The sequence below is a fragment of the Taeniopygia guttata genome, chromosome 3 (assembly GCF_048771995.1).
Source record: "Taeniopygia guttata chromosome 3, bTaeGut7.mat, whole genome shotgun sequence".
Taxonomy (NCBI): Eukaryota; Metazoa; Chordata; class Aves; order Passeriformes; family Estrildidae; genus Taeniopygia; species Taeniopygia guttata.
The window spans coordinates 72102511-72121825 of record NC_133027.1 but is presented as its reverse complement, the minus strand read 5'-3'; the positions used below and the strand labels follow the sequence as shown (position 1 = coordinate 72121825).

Genomic DNA, 19315 nt, shown 5'->3' with positions numbered 1-19315 from the left:
ATAAAAATGGTTTTCATAACAGTTGCGTAGATAAATGTTACTAGGCTATATTCTAAACCCACTTGGGAGTTGAACTTTCTACTCTGAATCCCTGTCCAAAGGAAGCAGACATTTTTAAAAGCTCTGGAACAATGTGAGCTGGTGCTGCCAAGGTGTTCTGCCTGTCTGTGACATTTCATGCTTCAGGGAGAGCCAGAAGCAGAGGATTGTGACTTCTGAATGTGTTCTGTGAGAAGAACATCTCCCCATGGTCTTTGCTTGAGGTGCAGGCTGTTTAAGAAATGCAATGTATCATTTATAAACAAAACAGCACGGGGCTGCTTTATTCATAAAGGAAATACTTCAGGGTCCAGCTGGTTGATGGCCTCTATTTCAACTGTTCTGTGCATTGAGGGGTCCTCCAAAAGAAGAAAATGGTCTGGTAGATCACACTGCAGCAATCACTGAATTACAGTATGACATTATTTGAAGTGTGAACCCTTAGGAACAGGTTCCTGAAAAAATATAAATTCTATCAATAATTAAAGTAAGTACCATTTCTGTGTGTGTCAGGTTAAACCAGCTACAATTATTATTCTTGTAATATTAATGATACAGATGCTTGCAAAGCAGTTTTTCTTTATTTTCCCCCTTTCAGTTGATGTTGGGAAGTATAATTGCCTAATTTCCCAGGATTTCTATATAAGCTACTGATGTTGTGTCTGCTTCATTGTCTTTTTCTTCCTCTGTCCCCACAAAACATGCAGGAAGTAATTTTGGCACCGCGAAGGATCTTGCAGAAGAAATAAGGTCATTAACATCTGAGAAAGAGGGACTGGAAAGACTTCTCAATGAACTGATGGTTCGGAGTGCCAGAAATATGCGAAAATTAGAGAGAATTAAAGATGATTACACCAGATTGAAACAAGAACTTGAACAAGGAGAGACTGCCTTTGGTGAGTAGGTTACAGATTGTTACAGCTTTTTGCTCAGACCTGAGGTATGCTGGGTTTGATGAATCATTCTGCATTTCACAGAACATACTGATTGTTCTGAGGAGAGTCTGGCAATGACCTAGAGAAGCAGTGTGTTCAATATCCTCCCATTCTCCCCCTGGAGTTCGGGGAGGCTGTGAGGAACAGGGGATACCCAGCAATATACAACTTTTTGAAATCTGTCTTAGCCCAGTTCTCAAAACGTTTCTTTCTAAGCCCATTTTTTATCACAGTGATGACACTGTGCTTGTTTACATACAGAGGAGCACGTAGTCCTTATGCAGAAGTAGTAGATGTGTCTGGCTGTGACAATAGGAACATGTTTAGTATATAAAACTAAATGCTCAGTACGTAGCACATTTGGTGGTGGGTCTGAATGTATGAAGTGCAAGAGATTCCTGATTCTGAAAGCGAGAATTCTCATAGTAAATGTGTGTTTGAGGGGGAGTTTAAACAAGTTGCCAAGTGCTGTTCTCACACAGCTATGAGCAGTGTGCTTGGGTTGTAGTGTCATGATGGAACTGGGGAGGTTGTCTGCGATTACTGGGAAAGCTGCTGACAAATTATCAAGCGGCAAAGTCATTCCTGGACTTGACTTTCTTGCCTGCTGTACTCAATCCTGATGCTGAAGCAGATAAAATGGCCTTGCTGCTTGCTTAAATGAAAAGGCTCAGTAATATTTGATTGACTACAAATGTACAGTTACTATAATTATTTCCAAACTAAATACAATACAGAGAGCTATTTAAAAATTTAGGATTTTGAAATGTCTTTCCTTTTTCAGGATCTTATGAGAAGTAGGTTGGGTGAAGATAGGAAGGCGCCTCTGTTTTAGAAACATATGAAATTTCTTCATAGGCAAATGGATAAGCAGAGCTATCTTAGAAGCAAAAAGATTTGTAGGCAGCTGGATACATCTAAGACAATGTTTTAAAAATGCAAGGAATAATGTATATACACACACACTTCTAGACAAGAACTTGCTTCTTTAGAATCTAGATAAAATTATTCCTCAAATGTAGTGCATTGTGATACAAACCCAGAAATGCACATGAGGCAGTGCTTCTTTCCTTGGATTTTCAAGAGAGTTGAACAGTATTCTGACCTTCTAATCAACCCATTTTGTTTCTCTTTAATTTTAGGACAATTAAACTTCCTATAATATGCATGTACATTCTCATTGGTGTTTTAATTTAGCAGGGTTTTAAATTAAGCCTGTGCAAGATGCTTGCTGAAGCAACAGAAATGTTATAAGTTCATGAACTCTTTTTTTCCCTTTTGCATTTATACAGCTGAAAGGAGATTCCTTCTTTACCTGACCTCTATCGTCTCATAATTTGTGACATATACTGGGTGTTTACTCTGTAGATTTTCTTTTAATTTCCTGTGATTCTGTAGGCAAAAAAGAGAAATTTAGTCACAAAATATAACACAATATTTATTACTGTGTTAAAATAAAATGCTGTCAAGCAGATACTAGTCGGAGATACATAAATTGAAACCTGACATCTTCCCTTTCCATCATCCCTGACCTCTTTACATGTGATCAATCCTATTTTCACCTTTAAAAAATGAAAATATTTGAGAACACTGGCATGAGTTTGATACCAACACATTTATCCGAATGTAAGCCTTCAGATACTCTCTGGAAAACAGTATGCAGATGGTGTCTTGAGGAAAAGAGGCCACCTTTACAGAGGAGTATTATTTTGCACAGTGCTTCTATGTTTAGAGAATAAAGCAAAAAGAATTGGAATACAATTTTGTTGCCATTTGTTTTTGCAGTTGTTTGAAAGAACTGGATATAATTGTGTTGGCTTTGTCTGCACTGTGAAAGGTGTGATTTGAGTTGGGGTAGCTGACCTGACTTACTTCACACCCTTAGGCCTGGTGTTTCATTTATGCCAATAAAATCTGTGTTGCTGCAGAGAAAGGCAGTTCTGCCTTTTCTTCTGTGTTCCTGCCCAACATGTGCACTAGGTTAGGGTTAGGTCCTATACATGTCTATTTCTATGTCGTCTGGCACTTGAATTGTTTTGTACCTGTGAGCTCCTTGAAAACTTTGATTTTTTTTTTTACTGAAATAATATTCTTTTCTATGAAAAATATTAGACAAAAAATTGAAATGCTAAAATATGTGTGTATGTTTGACTTTATCTTGTATATAAATTGGTCACCTATTTTTTATTTCATTAATAATTGTTGGTTTCTCACAGTAATGCAGATATAAGGAAGCAGACGTCAAGGGAAGAGACTTAATCACACAATAATCAGAGCTGGAATTTTAAATAGGACACATCATTAGCATGTTAATGAATTTTCTCACTCTGTGCCAGCTGCCCAAATATAAAAGATATTGCAGATGTAGTGCAAAAATCAGGCTTGGCTGACTGCACTCTGAGCTGTCAGTGCTCTCTATGAAGGAAATTTGACAAAAAAATCCTTTCGTATTTTTAGAGATGCTAAAAAATATGCTTTTCATATTGGATAATAGAAGCATTGACAAGTAATGGTATGTATTAGCATTTTAGGATGAATAGTACTAACTTGCCCTTTAGACATTGACTTTCTTCTGAGGCCGTCAAAACGCTGCTATAAAAATGATCAACTTTTATTGCCATTTTACAGATAGGAAAGCCAGAGACTTAGAGGTCATGTAATTCTACCTGAAATGGTGGTGAAACACTTTCCCAGCTGATGGTTTAGCATCAATCCTGATTAAATCAATCTCTTGCAATAAACATGCAAGTGGTGCTGTGATTCTGTGTGGGCTTTATACTCTCCTGGACCGCAGCTGAAGACGTGACGGTTCTGGGGAAATCGCTGAAGGTCTTGTGTTGATCACTGAGCGGACCTGTCTTACAAAGCCAGAAAGTTCTGTTATGGCAAAGAAAAGAACTGCATTACAACCCAAAACAACCAAACTTGTGTTCCAGACAAGTGAAGCTTAATTACTTACCTGTCTGCCAAACTGTTGGATTGTGCTTATAAATCCAAGCTTGGGTTGATTGGCATTAGTAACCTGGGGCTGGAAATGAAACCAACCCTCTTGTTGTGGTTTTCTCATCACCAGTACTGATGGGCAAATTATCCTGTCTTGTCTGTTGAATTCTTTTCTCAGTCTTTTTCTGCCCCAATTACACTTTTGGGAAAGCACCTCCTGTAAGTAATGTATGTACACACGCAGCTAGGGTGCTTCCCGAGCTAATTGCTAGGTTGTGCTTGCCAAGTCATGTCAAGTAGAATTTCTATACTGCATTAATTTCTAGAGGAAATATAAAATAAAGGCTTTATGCACACAAAAGTAGCTTTTTAACCCTTTTAAAAAACACCAAAACCCAAGCTACTGTTTGAAGGCTGATATTCCAGTCTCTGCTCAACTCTTGTTTCCATCCTTGACTTTTATTCTTTTAGAAATTGCTTGTGTAAGTCCTAAAGCTCTTACCAAGTCTGCTTGTACAGTAAAAATTTCTGGAATTGAACAAATACATTTTTTAAACAACAAACTAGATGTAGCAGAGGGGTTTCTTGGGATGTTGGAAATTTCTATCACACTCAGTTTTACTTTCTTTTGTTCAATACACACACTCTGCATGCTTGTACAGAATATCTCACAGTGTTTTGTCCTTTTAACAGAAGAAAAACCTATCACAGTTAATTTTTTTAATCTGCTTTTTTGAAAATAAAATAAACCCCAATGTTTTGGCTTTAGAATACTAATTAGGAATAAAATGTGTTCTGAATGGACTTTGAAGAATAATAAAAATTTGCTTTTTATAGTCATTGTTTGAAAAGCTGAAAGCTTGACTGTTGTGAAGGATGCAATTAATTAGTCTAAAAGTCAATATTGTGTGGACATCAGAAACCACTAGTGGTGCTTCTTAATGTAATACTCACTATTGTATACTGAAATATTTATGAAAAGAAAGTTCCATGCTTCATATACAATTGTATAGGATGTGATTTATCAAAGTATTAATGACCATTTGCTACAAAGCAGTTTTATTCTGTTTCAAAGACATTTTTATTCTGATAGATGCAACACAGAAAGTCTTACAGTAGAAATACATGCAGTGTACTTTGCACTGGGAAACCTACCTTTTCTGTTTGTTTAAATATTTGTTTTTAATGATACCTGTAATACAAAAGCTTCTCTATTTTTCTTCATAACTCGTCTTTGGAATACTGCTTGAAGATGCCTAAAGATTATTAACACAATTTTTAATTGTTGCAAAAAATACCAACTAAGTATGGCATAAACCCATGTGCCTGTGACATAACCAGAATGATTCCATGTTTTGTTTACTGATTTTTCAGGTGTTGGTTTTAACGTTCTTCCTCAGTGCTAGTTTTTCTTCATCAAACAGGCTTTCCATATTGTTTCTGTAGTTCATCCTCTGTCTGAGCAATTATCTGATTCTAAACTGAAGAGCTGAACCTTTTGATTGCTTCTGTTCAAATAAATCATTAAAGGAGAACCCACATAGGGTGTAACAGATGGGCTTCTATGAGGAAGAAGAAGCTACTCTGAGTCTTGTTGTATCTCTACTTCTAATCTGGGCAAGATCATTAAGTTCTGCATGTCACACCATTATGAAATGCTTGTTGTCATTACAGGGAGTGGAGAAATTGAATGGCTTATTGCTTATGCCTGTGGCCATCTCTACTCAGACTGTGATCCTGCAGGATTTAGTGAGTGGTCCCTCTGTTTAGCTTTCACAGAAGGTGTAAAACCCTGGGTGGTGGTGCAAGGATGGACTGGCAGTGCATCCTTTACTCTGAGCTGACGTTCAGTTGATGCTCCAGAGTAGTGCTTGGCAGCCTTCTGTTGGGCAGCATGGGAAAGTCATAAAAAAACCAAAAGGATAAAACAACAGCAACAACAAAACCCCCAAGAAGTCCACTCTTGCAGAACTCGTTTTGTGTTGTCTTGGGCAAATACAGCATGAGTAATTACCCTCTGCTCATTAGTATTCTCTTTGCCGTTTCATTTGAAAAATTGGTGTTCCTGCATTTGCATGGACTTGCATTCTTATGCTTACTCTGTGCTTAATTGTCTTTCATTGATTGTGAGCATTGGTCTCATTTTCTTGGCTCATTTTAAAGCACCTGGGATCTTACAATTAAAGTATACACCTGTACATCTTTTGGTCTTATAATTCTGTAATGGTAGTAACTGCATATCAAGTTGTTACCAAGCTTTGAGGTAATGATTTTCATTCCATGTCATTCTTCCACAAAATCATCCTCACCATCTTTGTTAAGTAACATTTAACTAAAAATAGTTAAAGGGTTTTTATGTTATGGCATTGCATTTTCTTGATAAATACTATCAATAGAATTTAGTAACATAAAAAGAGTAAATTCTACTAGGCATTTCCTGTAACGAAAATCTCAAATACATTTTAATTTTAAACATCAGTTTTTGTCATGATTGGAAACCAGTATGTTTAAGCATAATTAAGTTTGCTATAAGTCTTGAGTCACTTGTAATTGTGTTTCTTATAATGGTGATTTTAAAAGTCATCGTGTCTGGTGTTGTTCATTTAAATATGTAAAATACTTTGATTTTCACTTAGAGCATAGAGGTTTAGACTGTATAAATGCAATGGAGGTATTAAATTTAATCTGGCCTTTCTGTATAATTAGATGCAAATCTGTGTAATGCAGAAAATATGAAATATTCAGGCAGCTTGAACTGAGAAAGCAGCTTGGTTCAAAGTCTGCCAATATCTGTAGAGATCTTTTGATTAGGGCATTTTTCTGGTGATGCTCAAAGGTGAGCTTCTCTTCTATCTGTTCCTTCCAAGATCTGATGGCAGTAACTTTATTGAAATATTATATGTACCTGTGTAATTCTTTTTGGATAGCAGTATGAGGTAATTACACATAGAATAATAACTCCTGAAATTACCCAATACTGATGCTGCAGTTATAGAGGGGGTTATCTACCAGGTGCAAGGAATAAAGCTTAGTCAGAAGTTTTATGCTGAGTCTCTTCAGAGAATATGATGTCATCTTTAACTAGGATAAGGATAAAGACATCAAAGTTTTGTGAGTTTAAAGCCACAGAAATACAGAATGGTTCTGTTGTAATCATGGAAGTGCAGCCTAGTGGTGAATAGTGTCACTGAACAGCTTCCTATTGCAATGGGAGATGGGCAACCTCCCCCTATAATGCAGTGTGGACACTTTATTGTGCTGGTGTGCAGGCAAACAAGCAAACAAAAATTCTGATAGTATTCCAGGCAACTTATTCCTTTACATCTGAAAGGCTGCTGCCAGCTATATACATGGTGCGTTAGACTTTTGGAGTGGGCGTCGTATCAAATTCTGGTTTGCCTCTCTGCTCCAGGTTTCTGCACTGCTCTGCTTTTTAGTTCAGCTTCTTCAGCTGACAGCAATGCAACAGAATAAGTAGGAAGAAGCAACACAGATGAGTGAAATTTTGAATAAATGTGGAAATGCATGCCACCAATTTTAATCATTCTTCATTCGATTCTGGTTCTGCAGCTGCATCTTCTGAGGTACTGGGCTCAGATTGAAAATTCACCTTTTTTTCGTAATGACTATAGCTGGTTTGAAATAGAATGAGATACTAAGGTGATAGAAAGCTAGGATTTAAAAAGAGAGAAAAAATAATGTCTTCTATTCATTGGCGAGATAGAGCAGGTTTACAAATGTAATTCAAACTCCTTTAGTATGACACTAGCCCTGGTGACAACCAGCAAACATTCTTTAGTTTGCCACTTCTGGAGTTTGAATATATCATGCTAGGAAATTTGTTACTCTCTTTGTGATAATATATAGTTGCTGTTCCTACATTTTATATTAAGAGGATTCCAGTTTTGTTAAAAATATGTTGTGTCTGACAAGCTGCTCAGAGGCAGGCAGAAAGGTCTGTGGGCCTGGTGGCAGGGTGCTCAGAAGAGGACCAAGAAAAGTGGTGACATGGAATGACACTTAGCAGATAGGATGAAATGAATTTTCAAAGAAAGGTAAATACTACTTTCCTTGTCTCACAGATGAGGTAATGGAGGCACTCGGAATGTATTTTGTGTTTCTGTTCATTTTGCCATTACATATAGGTACTGCCTGTATGTATTTGGCCTTTGGATGGGATTACAGCATGTATTTGAACACTTGATCCCAAAACATTAATAGGTTGGAAGTAGGAAAGCTTAAAAACTTCAAGTTTTATTGAAAAAGTCAATGAACAGTTGATCTACCATTAACAAGTTTCTTTAAGTTATGTCCATTTTGGTTTTTATTCTCTGTGTCATGCAGCATGGTTTTGCTTTGGGTTTTTGTTTGTTTGGGGTTTTGTGTTTTATTGTTGTTACTGCTTTGTTTTGGTTTTTTCTTTAAGGTTGTTCAAGTTATATCAACATGTCATGATATTTTCAGGTTCCAGAAATGTGCAAAGGGCTCATTAGGACACTGCCTCATTTAGTTTCTCTTGAGGATTAGTATAGAGATGGATATAATATTTAAGAAATAGTGCTAATTTGTTTTCAAGTAGTACTTCAGTGAAACCAATCTCAGGCAGTTATCCTTTCAAATATTCAGACTTTCTGCAAATTGGAGATAAAATTAGTACAGCAATTTTTATTCAGTTAATGTTTTGGATTTTATTTACTTTTTTAGCTGTAAGCAAGAAAATGTTGGTTTGGGACATCTGGGATCACTGCCATAAAATTGATATGCTAGAAGAAGAGTATACTGCAGCAGAAACAGAGTGAAGATACCATTTAACCTTTTAATTGCAGATATTTTTCAAATCTATGTATTTTGATTTAAAATTTTATCACTTTAGTACATTTACACACAAAATTTTCATTCAAGAGTTTTGACAGTGTTCTTGAGTTACAGTGTAAAAATCTAATTATATGCTTGCATAAATACGTGCAATTTGTAACGAATTACACCTCCTTGCACTGGTGGTAAATCCACCTTACTGACTGAAGTCAGATATTTATTTTTCTCAGACATTGCCTTTCATCTTTGCTTTGATATTGACTGGCAATATTCAGATACAGCATCTAAAAGTATGTACATCTAAGCAAAAGAAACCCCTGGGATACCATTCCATTTGGAATACAAGGTGTCCCTCATGAAATACAGGGTTTTTTTCTCCAGTTTTTGTTCCTTCTGATTGTCAGATGTTTTAGATGTAATTTCTTCCTCATTCTTTCTTGCTTTTTTTGGTTTAAGGTTTTCTTTGAGGTATTAGCAAATAGAGTAGTAAATATACAACATAAATGAACAGTTCTATAAAAGTTTGTAAAATAGGGATGTTACCAGCTTTGACAGAGTTTTTTACTTAATTAACTATTTAAAGTTAATGAAATTACTTTCTGCTGTATAGTTAGTTCCTTCAATCACCACAGGGTTCCACCATGCAAGCACCATGCATGCTTGCAGGCTTAATACCCACAGATATGCAGAAGTATAACCAAATCTGGAGTAATTGATGTTTATCGAAAGGTGGGGGAGGTATAATACAATACCTGATGATAAATCGGCAGTAAACCCACTGAAATTCTAATCCTTTCTAGAAGAGCTGGGTTTTGTCTCTAAAATTATTTTAATGTTGCATGTAGTATGGTAAAGAAGACTTTACAATAGAAAACCTCTTCCAATTTACACCTTTTACCAAGATAGACAAGTAGAAATACGGAGAATTTATATGGAAGAAAGAGGTATTTTTTGTTCTTTGATTCCCCAAAGAAAATGCATTTACATCTTCTCTGAGCTTTTAGTCTTTTTCTGTACTTCCATTAAATCCTAACTGATTATTCTAAGACAGTGGAAATCTTCTTATTATTTAGAGCAGAGTTAAGTACCTTCCATCTCTGGTTCAGGAACTGCATGTTTTCACCCAAGAATTTTCTTTCTTTGTACTTGGAGACATAAACAGGAACGAAAGGCAGAAAACCAAACGATCACTAATGCCTGGAGTTAGGAGCTGGAACTCCGTGTCACTCAGTTTGATTTCTGTTCTTACTTGAGCAGGAGCAGAGGCAGTTTGCTGATGTTTGAGTGGATTTGGGCCACAGTTTCCTTGTAGGAGGCGGATGTAACCACTGCTTCTGTTACAATCCTGTTGTAATCACAATTGTCAGGTGTGTGCTCCACAGACTCAGTATTTGGGCATGGGAGACAATAGCAGCAGGTGATAGTATAAGGCCCAGGGATTTTGTCATCTATAATTGCAAAAATCTGTGGCCCAAGTGCAGCAGGTGCTTGTGGTCAGTGTTTTTGATGGCCTGCCAGATTTCTGCTGATAGGCTGAGATCATGTAAGAAATGTAAGAAATTCACAGAGCTGAATATTTGAAATGCTGCTTTTTTTGTTGTTGCGTTTGAACCTGATTTCTTTCTTTACGCAAAATATTGTAGTAGAATATAATTAAAACTTTGATGCTAACTGAAAAGAAGATTCACTCATCGTAGTAATGGATTTTATCTTTGGTTTGATGTGCATGTTGAAGGCTTGGGTAAAGATAAACAGGCATTTTTGCCAAGCTGCATAAGATTAAACAGTTCATTACCTGTTGGAATTATCAGCTGCAAGACACCTTGCATAATTTGGACTACTACCTTTATATGCTTTTGGCTAAATTATACCTCTTATCTAGTGAGGTGTATTGAAATATAATTAACAATGTGAGCTGGAAATGATAGACTGAAGCTATGTGTATTTTTGTGCAGATAAACAATCCTGTGTCTGGATCAGAAGTCATAGAAACATTTTATCTACCAATTTTTCCCACTTCCTGTGTTCTAAAACATTGTACAGAGAAAAATAATCTGTGCACTGTGCCAGAGAAGAGCAAATAGGCACCAGCCATGTCTCCTTGAAGGATTGACTTTAAGAACCTTTGGAAGATGTTAAATCCTGCTGGAAACAGCAGTTATTTTAGATTTTTCATATTCTTAATTTTGAATGTTTTATTCGAGAGAGAATTTTGAAAATACACGGAGGCAGGGATTCTGAGCCAATGATAGCAGTAAGGGTTTTGCCTCCAGTTTCAGCAGCGTTGAGGGTTTCACCTCTGGCATTTTCAGCACTGAAGCATCTGTTTCTGAGCTGAGCTGTTTGGAGGCAGGCCATCTTAATTTGATGAAAGTGCAGTCCACATAAGAAAGAGCAGGACTTGGTCAGACATTCTTACACATTCAGCTTTATGACAAAATGATAAATTTTGAAGTTGATAGTTCTTTTCTGCTAAAGCGTCAGGTGTTTTATTTGTAATGTTTAAGCTAAAAGCTAATTGCTGTTGTTTTTAGTTCAGGGAACTTAACAGCCTTTTGACTTCTACAGTTAAATTATTATTGTAGGATATTGTTTCTCTGTAGTTAGGAGAAAAATATTTATTTACAAGTCAGCATATGCAATGTGGAATTTCCAACAGAATCACCTGTAGCATTTGTTCTTGTTACTGCAGTAATAAATGACCCAAATGAAATGTATTGCTCTTGTATTTTCAGGTTTCCAGTGTGAATCTTCTAGGTATATATGTTCTTGATGTAGTTCTTAATCTGTTTAAATGTTCCTTGATCTAGTGATCAAAATAAAAATTTTCTTGTGCCAGCAGAAAAATATTAGAACTGTGAAGTTGATTCACTTCTATTCAGTACCTCTGAAAAAAACTCTGTGAGTACTGGTATACCAAATCGTTGTTCATTAGCTCATGAAGTGGTCAGCCACATCCTTAGGTGGAAGGATATAATTCCAGTGGGAGAGGTGCCCTCTAAGTAAGCCGTAGACACTGGCTGAAACATCAAAAATGGTATTGTGCTCTCCAGTACCTTAGATTGCAATGCAAAAACATAGATCTGGATATTTATTACATTAGCTCTTTTTTTCTCCATATCCTTTCTTCTTATGTGGTACGTAATGACAGTCGTGGGAAAACCTGAAAATAACAAAATTCTAGACAGGGACACAACAATTCCTCCAGCTTTGTACAGTGCTGAACTGAGTTTTTGACAGTTTTTGTAAAGTAGTTGACTTAGTCTTTTGCCAGCCCAAAAAAGTATGGATGGTGTGTCAGTATTGTAGTCCAAGGATGCTTCAAAAGCAAATTGGCCAATACTCAAAAAGATTTTGCCTGCAACCTGTCTGTGGTATGGATTATAGACCAGAGGAAAATGATAAAGCCCACGTGTCCTAACAGTTTTTGCCAATGAGGCTGATTAAAACCAGTTGTAGATATGAGCCATCTTTGTTCAGTTTCAAGAACAGAAGTCTGAGATCCTTTGGTTATAACCTGCGACTACCTCCTCAGATACCAGAACTTGATAGTGGAAACATATTTATAGTGATAGACAAAAGCAGAAGTGATAATTTCTAATGGCTGATAATTGAAGCTGACAACCTTAGATTAAAAAAAAAAAAAAAAAGCCTTTTAACTGACAGGACAGTTATCTTTAGCCAGAGTTCAGCAAGGATTTTATTGTAAATGCCCAGCAACTCTTTGGGGTTTTTAATATGTAGGTGCAGCTGGAATAAGTTCAGAGAGATCTTTCTGTGTTTTGCAGATGAACAGGATCATCAAAAGCAAAAGCCTCTTGTAGACTTGTGTTCTGGAACTGTTGTTTTACAAATAGAATGATAACTAGAGAAGCTATTCCTGTTTTGATATTTTTTTAGATGAATAAAGCCCAATGCAAAATGGCAACATTTTCTGTTACTGTTAAAATTAATTGAGTTGTGCAGTAATGCCTGGTTCTTTTCCTTCCCTTTTTTTCTATATTTTTATTACTTTTCCTTCCTTTTTTTTTTCTGTTTTTTTTTTTTTAATTTATTTATTTACTAGCTCACAATACTTTTCAATCTCTGCATGGTTTATTTTCATCTCCATCTTACACTATGTGAAATTGTTTTCTCACAATTCAGTAATTCATTGAAGTCCTGCTTGTCTGAGCTCCTAATCATATGGAGCAAAATTTCACACCTTTTCCAGGACAGTGTACAGTTCACCAAGACCACACTCTCTACTGATTTATTTGTTCTTAAAAGAAGATGTCATACAGAAGCCTTCTCTGACTCTATTCCTCAAAGGCCCAGTATGTAGGTGTTTCCTCATTCTTATGCTGCTTGCATTTTGCCTCTCATGGTGACCCCTGCTGAGGTTACTTATGTGGCATAAGAGTGGATTGATTGGGGAAATGGAAACCACAGGAAAACACAGAACTTTAAAAGCATAGAGCATTTTACAAGCTGTCTGCCTGGCCTTGAAAACCAATATTCACTGGTCTAAGTGGAAGACATATTCACAATTTTGCAGGATAAATACCAGGGTACCAGGATTTTTCCTAAGTTAAAATACTTTGTATTATTATTAATACTTTCTATTCTATTCACAGGGCTAAAATGCTGAACTGCAGATCAGAACCATCAGGGTATTCATTTGTTAGTTTAGTTCTGCTTCTGTAGCATCCCCCTGTAGTGTACCAGGCATCCTCTTATACCTTTCAAAGAAATATAAAAGAGTAAGAAAACCTCTATCTTAAATTTTCTGGGGTTTTGGGAGTTGTTTTAAAAGTTCTGAATGCCCAGAGTCTGTCTTCTTTGTCATTCTCTATGTTTATGTTTATTTTATACCCCATTTCTACCATTAGGCATTATGTAAGGCTTGTATTTTAATACTTCTCCATCTCTGATAAATGCCAGGCATCTCTGCAGTAGAAAGAAAAAAGCTCTAAATTCTGAGCATTAATTTGTTGACAAAATTTCATTTTCTTGTCCCTCTTTTCACTCATTATATGTCACTTTCATTGTAAGCCTTCAACTTATATCCCATTGATATATTTTCCTTTATTTCTTTTTTATCTTTCCTCATCTCTGTCCAAACATTTTGATTTTTTTTTGTATTTATATTTGTATCAGTGTATGTGTAAAATAATTTCATTTATTTTGTTATGCTGTTCTCTTATATCTGATAGTTTTTATAATGCAAAAGGTTCCTGAAGTAACCTGCATGGCCCACTTCACTGTTAATTCAATTTTCTGTTCTCTAAGTTATTTTTATTACCTTTGTTTTTTTCCCAGTTTAACTGAGCTTTCCAAATTCGATGTTTAATGTTACTTCTTTTTAAAAAATATGGACCCTCTTCCTTGTTTCAACCCATGTATAGCAAACCTGAGTTATGCATTTTCCTTTCTACTTGCATGATTTGTGATTTGGTAGTTATATATGGTTGTTCTAAAGCCAATACTTGCTGACAAGTAGGTTTTTTCCCCCAGTCTACATGTTCAGTGCAAGACAATAACCCAAATGGGCAGCCATTTATGCTTCTTTCTTCTGTGTATATACCTTCTCATTGTGCCAAGAAATTTGTTTAGGCTTTATTTTGTATTTGGGCAGTGTAAACAGAGGGTGTTTCACTTCACAGTCCCAGAGGCAATGTATCTGAAATTCTCAAGCAGGGGACCCATCTCTGTGTAGAAACCCATCTCTGGCTCTACAGTGCCAGGTCCTTTTCCTGTCCCAGAACATGCAGATGCTGTGAGAAGTGCCTTCAATCAAAATCCTGCTCCCCCTTGCTATGAGGTGGTCTGCTCTCATTAATAGTAATGAGGCTGGAAAAAACACTCTGTGCACTCTCTAGTGGACCTGCACTGTGGGACAGTTTCCTTATCATAAACCAAATAATTTTCTTACCCTGACTATTATGCCTGTTCAGTGTAGTGCTGAAAGGGTTTGTGGTGAGGTAATCCTGGTTTTGTTGTGCCATCACACATTGCAAATGTGTGTTTCCTTCAGCAGTGTTTTCCAGGTTCCCATCTGTTCTTTCAGTTCCCTGTTAGGAAAAAGGTCCATGTTGAGCTGTGATGAAGTACTAAACTCTAAAGGCAGAGTATGATGATCCCACAGAGGAGTATTTTTCCTGTATTAAGCAGCAGAGAGCCCAAGATGACTTGGCATTGGAATTATTATCTCTGTTTCTTCCATGGCGTTTTGCTGCTGAACAGTAGGACTGGTGATAAACATGTCTAACTAAGATGTGTCTAGAAATGACATAAGCTATAAAGTTTAAAAAGGCAAAAAGATGTATTTCTGGAAATAGTCTACCTGAAATGATTGTTTAATGAAGAATTCTCCTTCACTACAAAGGATGTACTTCAGTGAATAGTTTGAGACTGAATACTGTGCACCTTTACAGTTATAAAATTATATAATAATACCTATTATAAAATAGGTAAAAGGCATAGTAATAGAAGAGTTGCTGCCCAAGAGTAAGAGGTTAGGTGGGAAAAGTTACCTGACCGTCTTGCAGTCAAAGGTTACTAGCACAGGAAAAACTCATTTAGCTTTTGTTCCCCATTCCTGCTGTAGGTGATTGCTTTCTTCACACGTTATTTTTGTTATTTTGGCACACTACGTGTGAGTGACAGCAGGATCTTTAACTCTTCCCAGCTTTGGCAACCATCCCCTTGCCTCTGTGAAATGACAGTGTATCTGTAGGTTTTGATAAGACGTTCTTTAAAAGAGAACTTAATCTGCCATCATTTATTGTATTAGACTGAAATATGTTCCTGCTGCCCTCTTTGTTGAGAGGGCAAACTATTGCTTTAACAATCACAGGCAAATCTGATTTACTGTAAACAGTTATAACAGCAGAGCAGGCTGTAAATTGGTAGGAAATGGGAGCAATTTGCTAGAATGAGAAAGTAAGAGTAAGGTAGTAAGAGTTAAGACTTCACTGAATTCTTGTACCATCAGCTCAAACAGCTTAACTAAGGACTATGAGAAGCCTTATGCTAGGTTATACTTTGCCACTTACTTTGTGCTGTCATTATTGGAGAACTCCCTGCCTGGCAGAGTATGGCACTGGCTCAGCCCACTTGTGACTGGTAGTAAATCAGCTGCAATGAAGAAAAAAGGAGAGGGGCTGTTCCTCCCTTGTCCTGAGGGAGCAGCTGTGATTTGGGTACTGCAAATAATTTATATTTATTTCATCTAATGAACTGGAGAATTGATAGAGAGGGGGAAAAAAAAACCCCAAAACCTTCAATGGGAGAATTTAAGTGGTGGCAGGAAGGAGGCACAAAACACAAGGATGTATTTGAAGAAAAGATGTTGAAGATTGAAGAAAGCTTTTGATTTGGTAATGTATGAAACATTTCCTGCAGCCGAAAGCAAATCTTAATTCTCTTCCACTTACAAACCTTTGGAATCAGGTTAATTGAATTTCCTCTCCCCCTGCCTCTCCCCTTAAAAAACAAATAGGTGATCAGTGGCCCAGCACTATGACAGTGTGCAATATCAGGATTGACTTTCTTCTGTGTGTAGGATTTGAAGCCATCTCTCAAGCACCTCTGACCCACTGAAGGGGGGTGATGGGTCCCCAGTAGTCAGATGTGCTCTTGAGAAAACAATGTGCTATTGCCTCTGTGTCCTGACTACTATACTGGAGCATTCTCATTTCAGGGGTTATAAAACTCATCCTGTTTTATCATGCATTGCCTTTCCTAGTGCAAACTGTCTCCGGAGTCATGGAAGTTATAATTATGCAATTTGTATGATTTATTGCTTGCACTCAACAGCCACTCTGCACTTGCCGTTTCCATTCTTTCTGAATTGGCTCAATTTAAAAGTTTGATGTTTTTACAAATATCACTTCAATATAATTATAGGTATTGTAACATTATTGGCCAGTCTTGTTTGTGAAAGAATTAATTTCAAGAGAAAGTATATTCTAGAATGATTTAATTTGGAGAAAAGCCTCATGTTTGCTAAGTTTTGTTCTGTGTGTGGGTTGTGCCACTATTTTCATACCCAAGAAAGGTGCCTTACTGCAGGATTTGCACTGCGAGAGGCAAGCTCTGTACGCATTAGGGCAGCAAATATCAGATTTTACTTAATGAAAAAAAAAAAAAGCTTTTTTAATATGATGTATTTTACACATGATAGCATTTATACTGCCTCGGAACGTTCCATTTGACCTTGGTGAAAGGCTGTAATTAATCAGCAATTAAAGCGGCGGTGGCCTTTGGGAGCCGAGGGCGCGTCTGGCGGGCCGGCGGCGCGTGGGGGCGGCATTGCCGCGGGAGAGCGCGCCCGGCGCCGGCAGCGGCTCCCGGGCAGGCCCTCTTCCTTCCCGGGCAGCCGCTCTTCCTTCCCGGGCAGCCCCTCTTCCTTCCCGGGCAGCCGCTCTTCCTTCCCGGGCAGCCGCTCTTCCTTCCCGGGCAGCCGCTCTTCCTTCCCGGGCAGCCCCTCTTCCTTCCCGGGCAGCCGCTCTTCCTTCCCGGGCAGCCGCTCTTCCTTCCCGGGCAGCCCCTCTTCCTTCCCGGGCAGCCGCTCTTCCTCCCCGGGCAGCCCCTCTTCCTTCCCGGGCAGCCCCTCTTCCTTCCCGGGCAGCCCCTCTTCCTTCCCGGGCAGCCCCTCTTCCTTCCCGGACACCCCGCGCTGCAGCCCGCCCGATCACCCCCAGCTGCCTTCGCAGCACCCTCCTCGCGTCCTGCAGCAAAATGCTCGCTTGGAATAAGATAAGCCGGCGCGGTTGCAGTGCTTCTTGGTAGCCAGGTGTCCTCTTAAAACTTGATTTAGGGCTGTTATTGAGGGGTTTGAATTGCACTTTGTTCTGTCTGGGTTCTTCTTGAATGCGCACCTTGCTGTAATGTTCCAGATGGCTGTCGTCTTAACAATAGATAAGAATTAAGGATGGTAATAGAGGATATTTTATTTAAATCCACATCTTTATCTTTCATTACTTATTCACTTTCTATTATACCCTGGTGCTATATTCAAAACACTTGAGGATTTAACAAGGGGAGAAATAACCATTTAAATTAGGATATTATGTTGACACCTTTACTGATGGTAATTTTTTCAAGCAGTAGTGCAGTATGGAAGAGCTGGAGCTGTTGCACACGAAGGAGGAGGAATCTTCACAAACACAAAATTTAGTTTGAGTTGCATTTACAGGCTAAGAGTTCATTCTGAAAGAAGACCAACTTATATAATAGGGTGGGGAAGTGTTGCAAACAGACTGTTCAGTAAGTAGAACTGGTGAGAAGACTTCTGTAAGACATGTTAAGTCTTTGAATTTGTTAGAGCATCACAGAATGTTTTGCTGAGACTTCTGACTAAAACTTCCTCAAGCAAATGATGCAAAACAGGTAGTAAATGCAGTGGTCTGGAAAACTGGATATTCATGTGCAAGTCCATGCGTGGCTTGATTCAAAGTGATATTGGATATTTGTTTCTTCAGAATGAAGTGTTAGAGAAGTGGAGAGGTCTAGGGGCCTCTAGCACTCCTTGCACTAGCACCACATTTCCTGGGATGGGAAAATTCCCCTTCTCACTTGTAAATGGACGCTTCAAGAGGACTAATGTTCCTTGAGATAGTGACCAGACAAATCTGGGTATTGTCCGACTTAAGTTCAAAATACCAGAATGCTGTTTTGACACTGAATTATTATCCGTGACCACTGCTGGTGGTGCTGCAATGTGTAATGAAGCCAAATCTTGAAATGCCTGCAGAGTAATGAGTGATTGAGCTACATAAAATGCTTTTTAATAGAGAACACATTTCCTCAAATGTGGAAATAAAAGTGGGTGCATTGACACTGCTGTAGATTTGTTTCAATGTAGCCACCGTGTGCATAGAATTAGTCTTCTGTCATGAGAATTTTTACTGGCAGAGGTGGAAGTACCTTTTTCCTTTGTTGCTTGTGGGATTTGAGCTAAGAGCCTTTATTTGGTTCAGACAGACTGTGCTTAATTTCAGAATGACAGTCAAATGCTTCAAGTCATCACTAATGAAAGGCAGGCCTTTCTATGTCTTGATTCCCATATTCAGGATGGATTTGCTTATGTCAGATTTCTGAGTTATTGGTAGTCTAGAGTAAATGAATGGTGGTTACTCTCCATTCCCACAGCTCCACTTGCAGAGGTATTTTATACATATACGGGAATTGCACATGAGAATTAGCTCTGCATTATAAGCATGGCACTTGGATTGTCCCTTAGGCTTCTTCCATGAAAGCTATGAAAGGATTTAGGGTCATTGGAATAGTGAAATGGAACTGGGGGGGATGCTGTAATGTGTATGTATGCTAAGTTTAGAGAGTCCTGTATAACATTTTTGTAATCCATTAAGGTGATGTATGTTAATGATGATTTTAATAGCCCCTCAAGTGTCTGTCTCTTGACTATTTACCTTAAGAAAAATTTTTGATTTTATCATCTGTATTATAAATGCAATTTCAGTTTTCATTAATGTTATTGCTCACCTGTATCTGATACTATATATATACCATATATATTATATATATACCATGCCAATACAGTGTCAGACTGTGTTAGTAAGATTTAATGTATTATT

The 19315-nt window shown here is 37.7% G+C and overlaps 1 protein-coding gene across 4 annotated transcripts in view; it reads left to right on the top strand.

Moving 5' to 3' along the window:
• DISC1 (DISC1 scaffold protein) overlaps positions 1-19315 on the top strand; it is a 190184-nt gene that overhangs the window by 92360 nt on the left and 78509 nt on the right. For all 4 annotated transcript variants that reach the window (XM_072927125.1, XM_072927124.1, XM_072927123.1 and 1 more), the window contains one exon: positions 747-935. In XM_072927125.1, coding sequence (XP_072783226.1) covers positions 747-935 — 189 coding nt within the window. The remainder of the gene's footprint in view (positions 1-746; positions 936-19315) is intronic.